Here is an 18,566-nt window from a genome sequence, read left to right as displayed (position 1 = left end):
TTGATCTGGTTTTGATTAGGGACATAGAATATGGACAAAAGTACAGGCTCAGGAGGTTAAAATGTAAGTGACCTCCTGCCATTATTTACATGTTTCTTGATACCTGCTCTATCATCATTATTGCTTTTTTCCCACTGTTTCCCACTTTTTCTTCAAGAAGCCCCTTCTCCCTGTCAAATCTACTCTATACATCCAACCTCTTAGAATACTTCTTTCTCTCTTGCTTTAATGAGAATAAGCCCTTCTCTCAGGTCTGTGTTTCATTTACACCCTCATAATACCTTGTTATTTTCCTTTTAGTAAAGCTCTATCTCGCTTGTAGCTCATATTATTTGACTAGAAAAGCCAAAAGCAAAAACAAAAGAAAAGAAAAGCCAAAAACACTGCCTGCTACAGTTATCTAGTAGTTCCCTTCATTCTTTCTCTTTATTCAGTATTTAGTACCTACCTCAGTTTTCCTCAATTCACACCATGAGCACTGGCCCATTCAACATTCAAACCTCAAAGTGTCTGGACCTCTTAAATCTAATGACTTGCAATTTCACTCTAATTATACCAATCACTCCCATGATCACATTGGACTTGCTAACCAATATTGGTCCACCACACAAATTCAAAATCTAACAATAACCTTCTATCTTTTCTGTGCTATTACTTATTATTCTTTCCTCATTGAATCTCTAGTTACTGAAATGTTAAACTCTTTCTAAAACTACCAACTTCATCTGTCTTCTCTTCTTTTCCTAAAGAGGTCAGATTCCATGGTAGCCTATCGCTTCAATTACTGACTTACCAAGAATATTGCAATCATTACTGAGACTACAGTAATTTTATTTCCCCTGTTCTTGCCTGATATGCTAAATACTACCAGAGGGAAAAAAATCATGCAATCAGAATGATTAAGTCCAACTTCAACTAAATCCTCAGTGCTCCCTGGCAATAACTGCTTTATTTTGCATCCACTAGAGTGATTATTTTAAGCCTTTGCCTATTTTCCTCAAGTCCTTTACCCTAGTTTTTCCCCCTATCCCCCGCTCAATCTCTCTCTCATAAAGAATGTATTTGTATTCTCTAACCTGGTTTCTTAAGTCTGTTTGAGAGAACAAAGACATTTCCCCACTCTCTTGTCCTTATAATAAAAAGTCAGTGTTTCACAACCTCAGAATATTCACTTCAATACCACTCCTTTTTCCAAGAAGTGTGGTAGTTTAAATAGCATATGAGGAAAAAAAAAAAAAAACCTTTGATTTCTCCGAGCCTCAAAAAGCCCTGTAGGACTTCTTGGAAAAGAGATACTGCTGGGAGCCAGACTGGGATCAAGAGGATCAGAAGTGAAACATTTAACCCTTTAATACTCAGAACACACAAAAGCTAACTCAGCCTACTGTTCTACATACTCAGTGGAGAATAAAGGTAATTGGAATAGAAATTTCCCAGCTTACTCTTCCCAATAAAATTTATAAGAGAAAAGTTTCTTCAACCCTTAGTTGCAACTCTGAATGGCATAAATAGTAATTGAAAGCCAATATCTGTTTCTAACCTTTGAAGGGATGGAAACAACTGCCTTTTAAAACCCTTACTAAACACATGGCTTAATGGGTAGCCACTGGAATTATTTTTCTTCTCTTTAAAAAAAGAACTCACTAGGGAGTGAGGATGTGACTCAGTGGTAGAGCACATGTTTAGTATGTACAAAGACTTGGGTTTTATCCCCAACACACAAAAAAAGAATCATTAGAATATTCCTTCAATGCTTCTATTACATTCTAAATAGTACATTTATATGTAAATTAAACTTATTTCAATGGGTACACATTTGCACTAGGCATTGAGCCCAACCAGCTTCAGGCTAGTCAGCCCACATGAGCTTAACAGTTGTTAAAATGAAAGGGGAGGATGTAGGCTTCAGAGCAGAAACAGAGAATAAGAAATATTGGGGGAAATTCCTAGAGGGGGGCTATGCTCTATATTAATAACTGGCTCTTCTTGATCAGGAGAGGTGTAGGAGGCTTCTTGATATTACCTGGTTTCTATAGGCTACACAAGGATGACCCATCTTGGGAAGTTAGGTCTTACCTTCTTGGGGCAAGACAGTAAAAAGGGTCTCCATGCCATCATGGACATGGTCAGCCACATGGCAGTGTATTAGCCATGTCCCAGAGTTGCTGGCCACCATCTCCACAACCTCAAAGGTCCCTGGAAATAGATCCACCACATCTGCCCTGTAGGTCTGTCCATTCTGCAAGATATTTTGGGGATAAGGTAGAGGAAGTGAAGCACATAGCAACCATTTTATAGCTTTATAGGAACTGAAAATCTATGATGCCCATTCAGGGACATGGGATTCCTAGGCCAGAGACTGAGTTTAAGCATCCACTTTCTCATTTCTCCTAAATCCTATCCACATTAATTAAATCAATAGACGATGACACTTTCCCACTGTTTCTTAAAGTTTTCCAGAGTAAAAGACATTCTAGATTCCATTAGGGGGCTCCAAATTAGTATCTCCATATCTTTTCACACGTTGAAATCTGAATAATTTGGCTTAAGCCTTTACCTCTAGGAAGGAACACATATTTCCTTAGAAATTAATTCAACTTAATTTTTCTTCTTTGCCAATACCCAAGTCTCTATCTACACTTCAACTCTGTGTTCTTTTCCTAAGGCTACACATTCTTCAAAATCTACCTATTGTTTCATGTAGCTCCTTGAATTGAAATTCCTTTTACAATGGACATTACAATTTTAGATATTCTGGGATGTCACTCTGAAATTCCTTGCTCTTAGAATCACTGCTCATAGAGCCTCAAATTCTTGATGGAGACAATAATGTTGATTCCTTCAATCTCCTTACCACATAAATGAGCCATTCTCTTCCATGTTAGAAGAGGAAGCCAAGACTGAGAGGGAAGTGACTGACCTTGGTATATATAGCCAGGCTAGAAATCCCAGGTCAATTCTCCATATACTAGACAGCTATTCTAATTCTTTGCTATTCCTTTCTTCTTTCATGATTACTGGTACTCCTTTGATTAACCCTAAAGGGACTCAAGCCTCTTTCCATCTTACCTGATAGAGGAAGCTTTCAGCATGGAAATGGACAGTGTGTAGATCGACATCTTGGCCCATGGCCAGCATGTACCAGGCCACTCGTTCTCCTTGGTACATGGTAAGACCCCTGAGGTTGGCATAGAGTTTCCCATTGATGGCTGTGAAAGAAGAAAATATCTCTTGCATCTCTCCCTTTGATTTACCTTTGCAACTACCCTAGGTCTGGTCCCTAACATCACTGATGATAATAATAGGCTCCTAAATTGCCTCATTCCTATTCCATTTATCTTTCTTCAGTTTATCTTTCATATGGATGTTACCAGAGTTATCTCTTTGAATAACTAATTTGACCAGGTCATCCTGCCACTTAAACTGTTTAAATAGATCCCTTCTCCAAGTCCTTGATTCCATAGCTCAGCCAATGAGGTCCTTCAAAATGTAGCCACAGACCACTTTCCCAGAACTACCTCTCACTACTCAACACATATATTCCAATTAGAATTATTTCACCATCTCCAAAATATTCCATGTGTATTCTTTATATCTTTTTGCATTTAAACTTCCTCCCAGAAATCTTGCCTCTTTTGTCCATCTTTTTATAGCCCAATCAAATCTTCCCCTCCCCTAAGTAAACTTTCTTGATCTACTGCACTTTCTCGATCTACTACCTCTCCTCCATATCCTTCATTCCTTACAGTTTTTTACACCTCTGAGCTCCTCCATACTATAAGCACAAATTATTGGAACATAACAAAAACTGCCTTCTAAGTTTAGCTGTCATTTAAAATATAGGAGTTCATATACCCAACTGAGCAGAAAATATATATAGTACTATAGCTTCCTTGTATTTTTTCACAACAACCAACAGACACCTAACCCTACAATAAACATTTTTTTAAAAGTCACTTTCATATAATTAATGTTATTGATGCATAAGCATCACCATCTTTCTCTTCCTAGGATGCATCCTGTCTTCCAAAGACACCAAAGTACTTATTTCTATTTTAATTCACACTGGCAGGACTCTGACCAGAACAATTTCCTCCCACTGCTTATGTTCTCACAGAGGCAAGGTAATTTCTACTTTATTCCTCAAGAAGAGAAATAATGTAAGGTACATTTATAGCTTCCTCTTTGACTACCTCCACTTAATCATGAATTTGGCAGAATAAACTAAACATGTTCAATTCAGCCCCTTCTGGATCTTTTCACTTTCTGATAATTCTATTCACAGAATAGGATGTGAACTGATAGACTATTTCACTGTGGTTAAGACTGCTTGTGTCAAGGGAAGAGATATTGTCTATCTAAATCAATGACAAAGTAGAAATCTATTACAAAGGAGAATCAGCAATAACATTTAGTTGCAGAATTAAATTCAGCTTTTCAATTAGCCTTTCCAGTGATAAAGCTCACATTTGATCATAAGCATCTCTCCCAGTTTAAGAATCAGGAAGGAAAGGGAAGAATGTTATTTATTTGCCCCCTATACCCCCAAATTATTTATCTTTATATCTGTAGTGCTAGCATTCAGAAACTGCTCAAAAATACATGTTGGATGGATAGTAGGTAGACTGAAACCTAAAAAGTTTGGTTGAATGGATGCATAAACAAAAAGATGAATGTGGGTATTAGTCAAACTCCTGCATTAGAAGGACCTAACTCTGCCCACATTCCATTTTGTCCATTTATTTCTCTCATTTGACAGAAACCAGAAAGTGCACTTTGTGAATCATCTGTTCTAATGTGAATCACTCATCTCTCCATCCAGAGGAAATAGCTAAAATCTGTGGGACAATGAAAGACTACTTCTGGGTTCCATTAGAGTCATTATCAAAGCTGCACCTCATTCTCAGATCAAAGAACTCTCAAACTAGAAGAGGTTATGAGAGATCACTTCATACATTCCACTGCACTTAAGTGCTCCTTCTTATTTGAGACTTTCACTTCTTTTTGAAAGGCTACCCAGATCGGTAGAGCAAAGGGCACTTTTGATGCACAATTTCTCCGTAAATATATTTAAGAATCAAAATATTCTTCCTGTATCTGACATAAAGCCACTATGCTACTTCATGAGCTCTTCTTCAATTATTCATTTGTATGTTTATCTTTTTTATGTATGTGGTGCTGGAGATTTAACCTAGGACCTCACATATGCTTGGCAATTGCTCCACCACTGTGCTACAGTCCAGCCCCAATTATCCCACCTGTTAATTGAAATGTCATTTTAAAAACAGACAAGCTGTCTTTAATCTCTTGAGTAAGCACATCCCATATTAAGAATGGTAATGAAATGACATAATATGAAAGACTGAACTCAGAATTTTAAAACAAAGATATATAGAACAATATAAATTTCCATTTGCCTTCTCCAATATGTTAAAAATTTGTGTCACCATGGCAACATTAGAGAGGTAGCATATTGGCTTTTGAGCACCTAATCTAATCTGGACCACATATCTGCTTTGTGTTTACAAATATACAATAATAAGGATATTTCTGATTTATCCTTATTCTACTTCCAACCTTCCCAAAATTTCCAGAATTATGTTCCTAAGTAGTAATGGATCTATCAGACACTCTCATTCAACCAACCAGTGAAGACTTCTTTGAAAAGGGAGTAGATTCTTTTCTACATACCATGCATTTTATTGCTCTCCAAGAAAGTCTTACTCTGTAGGTTAACAAATCCTGGTTCTTGGGGCCCATAGGTCGCCACATTCTCCTCTAGATACCAAGACTGGTTCTCATCAAAGATCATAAATAACAAGGCAAATTCCCGATCCACGTCACTTCGTTTTCCATGGGACTCAAGGGTGCCTTTTCGGCAGATAACCAAGGGCCCTACTAGGCCACTGTACAAGTCCTGAAGAAAGAAAGAAGAAGGAAAGAGAGAAAGATGGAATTGTCCTTGTGTTCCACAAGGACTCCACAAGGAATCAAATCATTATGCCCCTCAGCACCTCATCATAATGTCTTACATTTATAAGTACCCTACTATTGTATGTTATTTGAATAATCTAATCTGGACCACATATCTGCTATGTGTTTATGAATGTATAATAATAAGGATACTTCTGATTTATCCTTATTCTACTTCCAACCTTCCCAAAATTTCCAGAATTAGCTTCCTAAGTAGTAATGGATCTCTCAGGCATCCTCATTTAACCAACCAGTTTCCTCTGCCTACAAGCCCTCCTATCCTCTACTTCCCTTATCTAATGGCTTTCAAGGCTTGAGTACGTGTAGCTTCCATTGTGATAAATTCTTGACTTTCTTCTTGTTCAACTAGTCCAAATACTTTGAAAGTGGAAATGTATTTTAACATTTTTATCCTCCAAAGCATCAAGTAAAATGCCTAAAATGTAGTAGGCAATAAATGATTGCTTTGGGGATTGGGTAAAAATGAAGAATCAAGATATATTATGTATAGGTATAAATTCTGTATGATGAATGTGATCATTATGTATCTCTTAAAGTGTACTAATACAATTAATTAAAAATTTAAAATAGATTATGAATTAATTTCTGCTGTAGTAAAAATTTGATTGCTGATGGCTTACTATGAATGATTGGCAAGATAGTTAAACCCATTTTTCAGATAAGGAAGCAGAGGCATACTGACTTTTTAAAAGTTATTCCAGGGCCGGGGATTTCACTTAGTGGTTCCGCTGCCTGATTCTCCAGTGCAAGGACCCTAGTTTGATCCCCATTACCAAAACATAAAATAAAATAAAAAATGAAATGAAATATCATTCCAAAGAGAAGTTAGAGCCAAATCTGGTACTAGAACCCCAATCTTGTGATAACCATTCTCAAGGTTTTTTGAATGACAGGATATTATCCTATGAGACCCCAAAAGAAGAAACAAAGAAGAAAAATTTCAGAAGAAATATTTGGTGCTATACATTCCCTTCATTGCTCTGACTATTGAAATGAGCCTAGCATTTGAGAAATTATCCTCAAAAGACTCTAGTGTCTTAAAGCTGGGCTTCTTACTAGTTTTTTGGGGGGGCAGGTAATTTGTCTGTTTCTGAGATCCACCTCCAGATAGCCAATCTTGTCTTTACCTTGATGGGATCCACTGCAGAATAATAGATCCAGGAAACACAGGCAGAATCATTTGGTCCAGGGCCGGATCTCTCTGGAATGTTCCACTGGTAAGTAAGCACTTCACCTAGAAAGGTCAATAAGGGACCTCAAGTTGAAACAGATCAGAAATTTCTCTCAGCAACTAGGTGTCCCCTAAAGGCTATGGTGGGTGAGACACAATAACTGACATCCACACATTAAATGAGGAGAGGTTTATTGGGGGTCACAATTTGTAAAAGCTTCAGTACATAATCCACTGGCTCGAAGGCAAGGCAGCGTGGCAGAGGGGTATCACAGAAGACAAATAGCTCATGGCATGGCAGCAAGGATACAGAGAGGGATCAAGGAAGGAAGGGAGAAGAGATAGTCTTCCAGGATATAACCTTACCTCCTCTCAGCATCACATTTAGCTATAAATTTACAAGTGGACTGACCCACCCATGAGTATCATGCCTCCATGATCCAGTTACCTCTTCAAAGACCCAACTATAATCACGTGAAGTTTTGAGGGAGCATCAAGATATAAACTATAGGGGGATTCAACATGGCTGAAAAGAGGAGGAGTCACATTGGACCTACTCACAGAAAAATCACCTAAAAACACAGGTAATTGGAACAAAGTGGGGGGGGGACACACATCCTGTTGCCAAAAGCAATCTGAAATAAGGGACTAGTAGATCAAATAAAACATAAGCATGGAACTTCATTCATAAAACAGCACATCAGCCCACAGGGATACCAGCAGTGGGCAGCACCTAGAAAGAATCGCCATCCTGGGAAGTCACACAGAAAATGACGAACTAAAAAGGAGTGGCTAACTGAAACTACACAGCATAGATTTGGGAAAGAATCACTCTTGTCTCTTTAGGCATCCTCCGAATAAAGGACACTTCAGCCAGGCATCAGATTTAGTTGTTGCTGTCAAACAGAGCCAAGCAGAACTCTGCTCCCTCCCCAAGGGAGGAACCTCCAAACCTCCTCCCCCCTCTGATTTTTCTTTTCTCTGCTTTGCGCTCCAAAGTTAGGATCACTACAGCGGAGGCTGAAGTTGGGATCTGTGAGAGATAGCTGCTGACCTGTAGGGAATTTTAGGAATTTTAGCAAAGGCAATTAATCCCCTGGAGAGGAGATGGGAAATAGAGCAGAAAAGAGCAGCACAGTCCCTCCCCCAAGCACGTGGGGACAGGATAGAGAAATGCCAGTAGGGATGAAACAAAGGAGGCTGTGCCAACTGTATAGGGCACTGAGATGAGCCCTGGGCTATCCCTGTGGTGCCACAGCAACCTAAGATAAGGAGGCTTGGGTGGGCCAGAGAGACACATCCAAAAAGCTTCTGCCTGAAGGCTGAACCCAACTCTCACAAGATCAAACTCTGACAGATCTGGTGGAAATACACAGCACAGTTCTGGGACACTACCTGCGTTGGACACTACCATAGAACTGAGGACTCCAGAGGAATTTATTTTTATTTTTATTTTCCTTCTTTGTTGGTTTAATTTCCTTTTTCTGTTCATTTTTTTAAAAAAGTTTTTTACCTTTATGTTAATCTTGGTCTACTCATCCTCTTCTCTATTCTCTTGAGGTTATATTTTCATGTGAGTAAAATCATCTCTTTTCTTTCTAATCCACTTTGATGTTCTTATGCTTTATCCTTCAAGCTTTCAGTCCTGCCCTCTTCTCCAGTTACTCAGACCTTGAGTGATCATTTGTTGTCCTCCAGTCTTGCCTCTACTACATCTCCCTTCATTTATCTCTCTGTTTTGCACCCTGTCTCTCTTAAATCCCCCTCAGGGTAAAATCGCCCCACTAAGGGGTGACTCATTGCATACAAGCTCCTGGTTAATGTTGCATTGTGTTATATAACTGTAGAATTTGCTTCTGTAGTTAAAGGTACCAAATTAATAGTCACCACAATTTGTCAGTTTCTAGGCTATGCCTGAAGCTGTTGCTACGGCTAGTTGTACTACTTTAGCCAGGATGTCCTATTTGTGGTAATTAGTTGTTCTCCCCTGTATGACAACACTGAGATTGTCTGGGGCCATAACCACCACTATAGTCCAATATCAAAGGACTGAGTGCTGAGCCAAATAAATAGCATCTTTTGATCCTTAATAAATTAGGAAGCTAGGATCTTGGAACAGATACAAAGATCAATAAACATATATGTCCAGAAGACATCTCTGAAAATAGCCATTTCCTAGAAAAGCCTTTATACTAGTGATAAAGCTATCTGCTGTAAGAAAATTATAAGCATCAGTACAGAAAATACAATGAAATTTTGATTTTTTTTCTTCTTTTTTGTTACTGGGGATCAAACTTGAGTCCCTGCAATTGCAAGGCAGGCGACAGAACCACTGAGCTAAATCCAGAGCCCTAAAATGCAATTTTAAAAATAAAAAATTACAAGACAGAAGCAAAATGCAATCCCAGATCTTCAGCCCACCAAGTCCAGGAGGCAAGGAGATTGAGAAAATCAGAAATCACCTGACTTCTGAGATGATAGAAGTAGAAATAAGAAATGTGGTATTTTTTAATAAAATGGGATACTGCTCAGTCCTAAAAATTAGAAATTAGAGACATTTATAGCTAAATGGTTGCACACTGAAGCCATACTCTTAAGTGATATAAATAGGACACACATGTATAAATACCAGATAGTTTCTCTAGTGTGAGAAACTGAAAGTGTAAATAAGGACTAAAAGGTATAATAGATAATGTGAAATAGGAGGAGGAGGGACAAAGGGGCAGGGAAAATAGAAGGGGTAGGGGAAAGGAAAGAAGGGAATGGAATTAATATGAGAAAATTAAAACTAATAAAAATAAAGTTTTGTAGATAGATAGGGAGGGAAAGGTTAATGGGAGGTCAGGGGAATGGGTAAAAATAAGAACCAAATTGATTATGTAAAGGTAAAAATTTACAACAATAATATTGCATACATTAAACATACCAATAAAATTTGTTAAAAAAAAAGAAGTAAGAACACAAATACATGAGGTTATAGAGAAAATAATCTCTCGGGTCAAAAAAAAAAGGAAGTGATGATCAAAATGAAATACATGCTCCATGAAGCTGGAGTAGATATAGATTTTAAAAAGAGGAGATTAAGAAAATCATTGAAAACATGAATGTCCAACACAGGAAAGAAATGAAATTCATGAAACAGATTCAAACAGATATCGAAGAGATTAAAAATTCCATTAAAAGTATATGTAATAGAGTAAATGAAGGTGAGGACAGAATTTCTGAACTAGAAGACAGGAATGCACTTAACAACCATGAAATGAAAACTATCTTTAAAATAGCAAGGGACCATGAAATCAATCCAACACGTGCAAGATGATGTAAAGAAGAAAATGTTAAATCGATTGGGATTAATGAGAGTCAGAGATAGTGCAAAGGCCATACAAAGCCCGTTCAAAGTATTGGTAGAAAACGTCCCAAACATGGAAAAAGAATTTAATATGCAAATAAGTGAGGCATATAGAACTCCAATGAGCCATGACAAAAATGAATCTACACCAAGGCATATAATTACCAAGATTACAGAAAGAAGAAGAACAAAAGAACAAGAACCCAGAAGAATAGAACATTCAAAGCTGTTAGAGAAAACAAACAAATCATTTACAAAGGAAAGCCCATCAGAATCACAGCAAACTTCTCACCACAAACCTGTAAGTCAAGGAGAGCTTGGAGTAAAATATCCCAGGTTCTGAAAGAAAATAACTTCCAACTCAGATTGATGTACCCTTCAGAACTATCTTGCAAATTCAATGGAGAAAGAAGATACTTCTATGACAAAGAATAACTGAAGAAATTCATGTCCACTAACCCAACTCCACAAAATGCCATGAAGAGTATTTTAGAAAGAGATAATGAAGAGAAAAACTACAAGAACATTAATAGAAAGAAGCTACCTGGCAGGGAAAGCAATTAAACAGAGAGGAAAGACAAAGAAACAATAGTAGGGCAATAACATGACAAGGAAAAGCCAATATGTTTCAGATATAATCATCAATGCAAATGGGATCAACTCACCAATCAAAAGAAACAGACTGAAAGACTGGATCAAGAAACAAAATCAACAATTTACTGCATATAAGAAACACATTTAATGGGAAAATAAATTCATAGATTAAAAGTCAAGCGATGAAAAACAATACTGCATAAGACAGGAAGTCAGAAAAAAATCAGGGGTAGCTATACTATTTGTGGACAAAGTAGATTTCAAGCTGACTGATTAAGAGAGAAAAAGAAGGCCACTACATCCTTGTAAAGGGAACAATCCAAGAGGAACAGATAACAATACCAAATACCAGTGCACACAACTATGTAAAACAAGTATCAACATCAGTGGACATGAAAAATCAAATATGACCTAACATGCTTGTAATGGGGAATATCATTTCCCCATTGTCACAAATAGATCAACTTGACAAAAAATCAACAAAGAAATATCAGAACTGAACCAAACCTGTGAACAAATGGACTTAGTGGATGTGCACAGAGTGTCACACCCCACAACTTCAGAATACACATTCTTCACAGCTGCACATTTGAGTACAATCAGAAGTGGTACCCCACAAAATGAAAATATCATTAGTATACCTCACAGAACTAGAGAAAACATTCCTAACAATTGTTTGGAATTAGAAGAGACCTAGAATAGCAAAAACATTTCTTGGCAACAAAGGCAAGGCAGGGGGCATCAGCCTCTGACACAAAATTATACTACAGCGCTATTGTCATAAAAATAGCATGGTCCTGGAAAAAAAAAAACAGATCCGAAGATCATTGGAACGATTAGAAGATGCAGAAACAACTCCAAACTCACTCAGCCATCTTATCTTTGACAAAGGGGACAAACACCATCATTGGAAGAAAAATAGCCTCTTTAATAAATGCTACTGGAAAAATTGTCTTTCCACATGCTGACAACTAAACCTAGACCCATTATCTCTCATGATGTACTAAACTAAAATCAAAGTGGATCAAAGATGTAAATATTAAAACAGAACCACTAAATCTGCTGGAAGAGAGAACAGGTAGGACACTTGAGGGTATAGAGTAGGCAAAGACTTCACAAACAAAACCCAAACCACAACTGAAATACTACAAAGAATCAACAACTGGGATCTCATCTTATTAAAAGCTTTTGCACAACAAAAGAAAGCACCAACAGAGTGAAATGACAGCCCACAGAGTGAGAAAAAAAATTAGTATGCTGTTCCTCAGACAAAGAACTAATATCTAGAACATGTAAAGAATTGAAAAAAAGTCAACCCACTCATATTTAAAGATTCAATTCAGATTTGCTCATCTGAAATGAATACAAACTTCTCAGATGAAGAGGTAGGAAAAGCAAATAAATACAGGAAAAAAGGTTCAGCACCACTGGTCATTTGAGAGATGCAAATTGAAACAACACTGAGATTCCAACTCACTCAGAAAGAATGGTTATTATCAATAAATCAACCAACAGCAAATTCTGGCAGAGCTGTTGGGAGAAAAGAGCCCTCCTCTACTGTAGGTGGGAATGTAGACTTATGCAATCACCATGGAATTCAGTGTGGAGATTTCTCAAAAAACTAGGATTAGAGGTCCCATTTAACCCAGATATACCCTTTCTGAGAATCTTCCCAAAAGAATTAAAAGCATCATAGCACAGTGACATATACATGTTTATGGCAGCACAGTTTGTAATAGCTAAATCTCAGAAACAACACAAATGCCCATCAACTGATGAATGGATAAAAAAGATGTTTTTTAAAATACAATAGAGTAGCCAGGTGTGGTGGCTCATGTCTGTAATCCCAGTACTTGGAAGGCTGAGGCAGGAGGATCGCTGTGAGTTCGAGACCAGCTTGGGCTACAGAGTGAGTTCCAGGTCAGTCTCAACTACATAGTGAGACCCTGTCTCAAACAAAAAAGAAAATACAATGGAGTACTAAAACATGTATAAACATCACAGTGTCTCACTGTTGTGAGAAACTAAAAGCAAAAATAAAGACCAAAAAGAATAAAAATATTGTGAAATAGGAAGAAATTGTTCAAAATCATACAAAATATGAGATAATTGTGAATACTTCAAATGTTTTATGTAAAAAGGTATATTATTAGGAAATAAACAGAAGTTAGCAAATGAAAATATATTCTTTTTAGATTATGAAATACAGTGTATTTACCATTATTATTCTCTAATTATTTTTGTTATAGAAAATTATTTTTTTCATAGAATGGCTTTTACATTTTCTTTGTTAACAGCTACTTGTACTATGTTAAAATAAAAATTTTAAAAGTTATATAGCTCTTTGAGGATAAAACAGATTGAAAAAATAGAACAATAGTTTATCAAATGTTATATTTTCAGTGGAGATGCTACTTTTAATAGTACACAAATATTTCAATTGGCCTAAAATACCATATTGAAAACTGACTGTAAAATCAGTGCCTGTTGTAAGAATCTCGTAAACCCTTTCTGTGAAAGTCGTCATTTTCTACACATATTTTAAGATACTGCATCACAAAAACTTGTGTCTGGTGCTCACAAGGTTTCAATGGATATGAATTCTATGTCAAAAGGAAATAGGACTGATATCACTGAAGTTTAATAGAATTATGTCGTGTTAGCAAGAAGAGTAAGGATAGAATGAAAATAATTTTTGACATAAGTAAAATAAATTCATTTTTGTTTTCCCCATGGAAAATAAAAGATATAAACCCTAACTCTGAGGACTCAATCCAAGGATTTCACACTAAGCTACAAGCCAAGCCCTCTTTATTTTTTTTATTCAATAGATACAATCTTTAGGTTGTTTAATCGTTCTTTTTAAAAATTAATTTATCAGTACATTTAATGAATACAATATACTAACATTCATTGTTTGAAATTTGTGCCTTTATATACTGCTAGCCTCCAGAACCGTAATCAATCATGGTTCTTATTTTTTCCTCATTCCCCTTCCCTCCCTCAACCCTTTCCTCCCTCCCTATCTATGAAGACTTTGTTTCCATTACTTTTCATTTTCTCATATTAATTCCATTCCCTTCTTTCCTTTCCCCTACCTCTCTTGTTTCCCTTTCCTCTTTGTCCCTTTTTATTCAAGACCTTTTCATTTTGAGACAGAGTCTTGCTAAATTCTAAGTTGCCAGGCGATGTAATCTTCTTGCCTCAGGGTCCCAGAATGCTGGAATCAGCCTAGTACCACTATGCCCAGCTCATAACTGGATCTTTAACTTTTCCTTTGCATCTCTCTTTGCTGCATCTTACATCATGCTCAACTCTTTCCTTTCTTCTGTGACCCATAAGCTGCAACTCTACCCAATCCTTGTCTTCTTTCACAAATGTTTTTAAAAGTTCAGCCAGCATATACTATCTTCATTTCCAAACTTCCTATTCACAATTTAAATTTCCATAATCTGGCTTCCATTTCTACTACTCCATCAGAATTGCTCTCAATAAAACCTCTACTGTGGGTTGAATTACTTTGCCTACAAAAATTTTTTTTTTCAAATTTTACCCCCACCAGTTCAAAATTTGACTCCATTTGGAAATAAGGTCTTTGCAGAGGCAATCGATTTTAAATCACGTCATTATGTAAGGCTTTATGCCAATATGCACAGAGTCTTTACAAAAAAGAGAATTTGGCACACAAATGCACATATGGAAAAAAATTAATACAGGAAGAAGGTGGTCATCTATAAGTCATAGGGATAGGCCTGAAAAGAGGCTTTCCTTCCCTCAAAAGGAAAACTTCTATTTAAGACTGCTACCAGAATCATTACACAATCAGTTTCTGTTGTCTATATCACCTAATTCTAACTAGCATATTTATAGCTACCAAAGCAAAAACTGTAAAAGGGTTATTATAGTTCAACTTGGCTAAATGCATCAGAGAGTACACTTTAATTTAAATGTAAACGTCTTGTATATGTTTTTCTGTCTCTTCAATGTGTGTTAATAACTGATTAAAGCACTTATAGTGACTTTCTTAAAGAAAAAAAATTTTGAGCCCAACAATTTCTTTTTTTCTTTTGGCTCTTACTGAGATTTCCATGGAAAGATGATTTATATAGATTTTCAAGGCAGCAAAACTTATTTAAAACATTAACAGATTAAAAAAAGCAAAAATCAACAAAAGGGGCCAGGGATTTAGCTAAGTGGTTTGGTGGCCTGCCTTTCAAGCGCAAGGACCCGAGTTCAATCCCCGGTACCAAAAAAAAAAAAAAAAAAAAGTAAAACATTAACAGACGAGGACTGATAATCTCAAGGCTTATGTAGGACTTACAAATAAAAGCCCTAGGGTTTGATAACATAAAGATTATATATGACTTAGGTTAATGTGTATGTTTCTGAGTGTTAACTTCTAAGTATGCATTGTCCTCCAGAAGTTCTACTGAAATTGGGTTATAGATAAAAGCTCATGACATCACCTAAAAAGCTGAACACCCTACACAGACCCTTCTCAGCTCAAAACAGCTAGATTTAAATTTCACCCATTTTCTTCTAACTACAGATAGGGGTAGCTTTTATGGGGGGGTCATATTATAAACAGCTAAGTTAGATAGAAATTAATCTAACCCCAGAGAGGGACTGGGTTCTCAAGGAAGTCAACAGAAAAAAAGACATCAGAACTGTGGTTAGAGGTGCATCTGAAGAAGACCAGGCCTCAAGATCCCTAAGGAATAAGCAGTAATTTGGAGTTATTGCTATAATTAGTATAACCTGGTCCAGGACTTGCAGATAGGCATCAGTCACTCAGGTATATAACAAGAACATCCAGACACATCCCCTCCCCAAAATGCCTTTGTTCTTTCCATGCACGCTTCTACGTGACCTGCTTCCCTATTAGATCAGTGTTAGCTAAGTGACTATACTTGCAATCTGTTTTTTATTTTGTATATATACTTGCAATCTTATTGGTTGATTGTAATTTAACCCACATTGTATTTGCCTCATGATTTTGCTCTATAAAACATTCTGAGAGAAATAACCCAAGAGGTAATCCACTTTTGGTAGCCCTCCTATCTCACAGCAGCTATCTCTCAAAAAATCTTTCCTATTCTTAAACTCTGTTGTTCCTTAGAATCCATTCTTTGATTTTGGGAGGAATAAATTCAGATTATCTGACATCCAGCAAGTTGAGAGTTACATTTCTCCTATATCAATAATATCAGTACAAAGTACCAGAACTTATGAAACAAAATAATAGCCATCTTGAGCAGGAAGTTTATACTTGTGAACACTCATATCAGAAAAAAAAGCCTTCCCAAATAAAGAAGCTAATAATTCGCCTCACGGTCTTAGAGAAACAAGAACAATCCAAATCCAAAAAAAAAAGTATGAAGAGGGAAATTATAAAGATCAGAGCAGAAATTAATTAATTTGAGAATAAAATTACAAAGAATTAATGAGACAAAGAGCTGGTATTTGAAATGTGAAAAAATTGACAAACCCTTAGCCAAATTTTTCCACAGAAAGAAAAGAAAAGGGCTGGAGGTTTGGCTCAATGATTCCACTACCTGCCTCACAAGGGCAAGGGCCTGAGTTCAATCCCAGGTACCCCCCCCCAAAAAATGGAAAGAGAATATCCATATTAATGCAATTATAAATAAAAACAATAAAATAACAATCGGCATCATGAAAATCCAAACAATTGTCACAATTTTGAAAACATGTACTAAAATAAAATGGAGACTCCAGAAGGAAAGGACAAATTTTGGGACACATATGAATGACCAAATTTGAACAAAGAAGACATAAAAACCTTGAATAATCAAAGTTTGAATAATAACAAGCAATAAATTTGAAGCAGTAATAATGAACTTACCAACTAAAAAAGAGCCCAGAACCCAATAGATTCATAGAAGAAAGCTTTAAGAACTTCAGGGATCTCTAATGCCAATATTTCTCAATGAGATAATTTACAATGAAATTGCAAAGGAAGGAGTACGGCCAAATTCATTCATGGAAGCTATCATTACCCTGATGCTAAAACTGGACAAGGATTTAACAGTGACAACAACAAAAACAACAAAAATTACAAGCCAGTCTCTTTAATGAATATAGATGCAATCAGTATCTTCAACAAATCACTGACAAATAGAATGCAACAACTCATTAAAAACGCATACATCATGACCAACTTCACTTCATCCCCAGAATGAAAGGATATTTCAACATATGTTAATCAATAAATTTAACATGCCACATACAGAAGCAATGACAAAAATCACATGATCATCTTACTAGACCATGAAAGTCTTTGACAAAAGTCAACATCCATCCATAATAAAAAGAAAACCTCGAGGGGCATGGTGGCGCATGCCTGCAGTCCCAGCACTCGGGAGGCTGAGGCAGGAGGATCCCTGTGAGTTCGAGACCAGACTGGGATACATAGTGAGTTCCAGGTCAATCTCAACTACACAGTGAGATCCTGTCTTAAAAAACCAACAAAACAAAAAGAAAACCTAAAAACACTAGGCATATAAGGACTTTATTTTAATCTAAAAAAAAAACCATTTATGACAAACCTATTGCCAACATCATATCAAATTAAGGAAAACTGAAATCTCTTCCTCTAAAATCAGAAACAAAATAAAGAGTGTCCATTCTCAGCACTTCTGTTCAACATACAGCCCTTGAAAATTCAGATAGACTAATTAGGCAAGAGAGAAATACAGAAGATAATATATATGAAAGGAAAGGAAAAGGTTGTATTATCCACACTTACAGAAGACACGATCCTTTTCATAAGAGACCCAAAAATTCCACAAAAATATTCCTAGAATTAATTAAAAATTCAGCTCAGTACTAGGATATAAAATCAACACACAATGTAATAGAATATCCATATACCAACAATGAATCAAATGAGAAATAAATCAAGAAAAATACCATCTACAATAGCTTCAAAAAATTTAAATAACCTAGAAATTAACCTGTACAAGGAAATGAAAAATCTCCTTTTAGAGATAATGAAAACTAGTACTAAAAAAAAAAAAAAGGAAACTGTAGTACTCTGGAAGAGGAGATCGAAGTGGAGATCAGAAAATGGAAATACATCTCCTGTTCCTGGATAAGCAGAACCAATTTTGTCAAAATGGCTATATTTCCAATAAGCATTTAGGGCAATCCCAATAAAAACAACAACAACATTCTTTATAGAACTAGGAAAAAAAGACAAAAATTATTTATTCGGAATCAGAAGAGACCCAGAATGCAAAAGCAATCCTGGGCAACAAGAGCTGAGAAGGAGGTGTCAAAATCCCAGATTTGAAGTGATACTGCAAGGCTATAGTGATAAAATCAGGGTGGTAGTGGCACAAAACACAACATGTGGATCAATAGAAGAGAATAGAGGATACAGAAATCACCTCCAGGCAATTAAACTAGCTGATCTTCGACAAAGGGGCCAAAAAACAT

At 36.4% G+C, this 18,566-nt stretch overlaps 1 protein-coding gene across 3 annotated transcripts in view; it reads right to left on the bottom strand.

The window, feature by feature from the left end:
* Heph (hephaestin) overlaps nt 1-18,566 on the bottom strand; it is a 153,511-nt gene that overhangs the window by 5,117 nt on the left and 129,828 nt on the right. For all 3 annotated transcript variants that reach the window (XM_010632190.3, XM_033760352.1, XM_033760353.1), the window contains 4 exons: nt 7,122-7,228; nt 5,692-5,917; nt 3,070-3,209; nt 2,077-2,239 (listed from right to left, as the gene is read on the bottom strand). In XM_010632190.3, coding sequence (XP_010630492.1) covers nt 2,077-2,239; nt 3,070-3,209; nt 5,692-5,917; nt 7,122-7,228 — 636 coding nt within the window. The remainder of the gene's footprint in view (nt 1-2,076; nt 2,240-3,069; nt 3,210-5,691; nt 5,918-7,121; nt 7,229-18,566) is intronic.

The sequence above is a fragment of the Fukomys damarensis genome, unplaced genomic scaffold (genome assembly GCF_012274545.1).
Source record: "Fukomys damarensis isolate Sample0158 unplaced genomic scaffold, DMR_v1.0_HiC HiC_scaffold_39, whole genome shotgun sequence".
NCBI lineage: Eukaryota > Metazoa > Chordata > Mammalia > Rodentia > Bathyergidae > Fukomys > Fukomys damarensis.
Note: the sequence above shows the minus strand (reverse complement) of the source record. Positions and strands in the feature narration are given on the sequence as shown.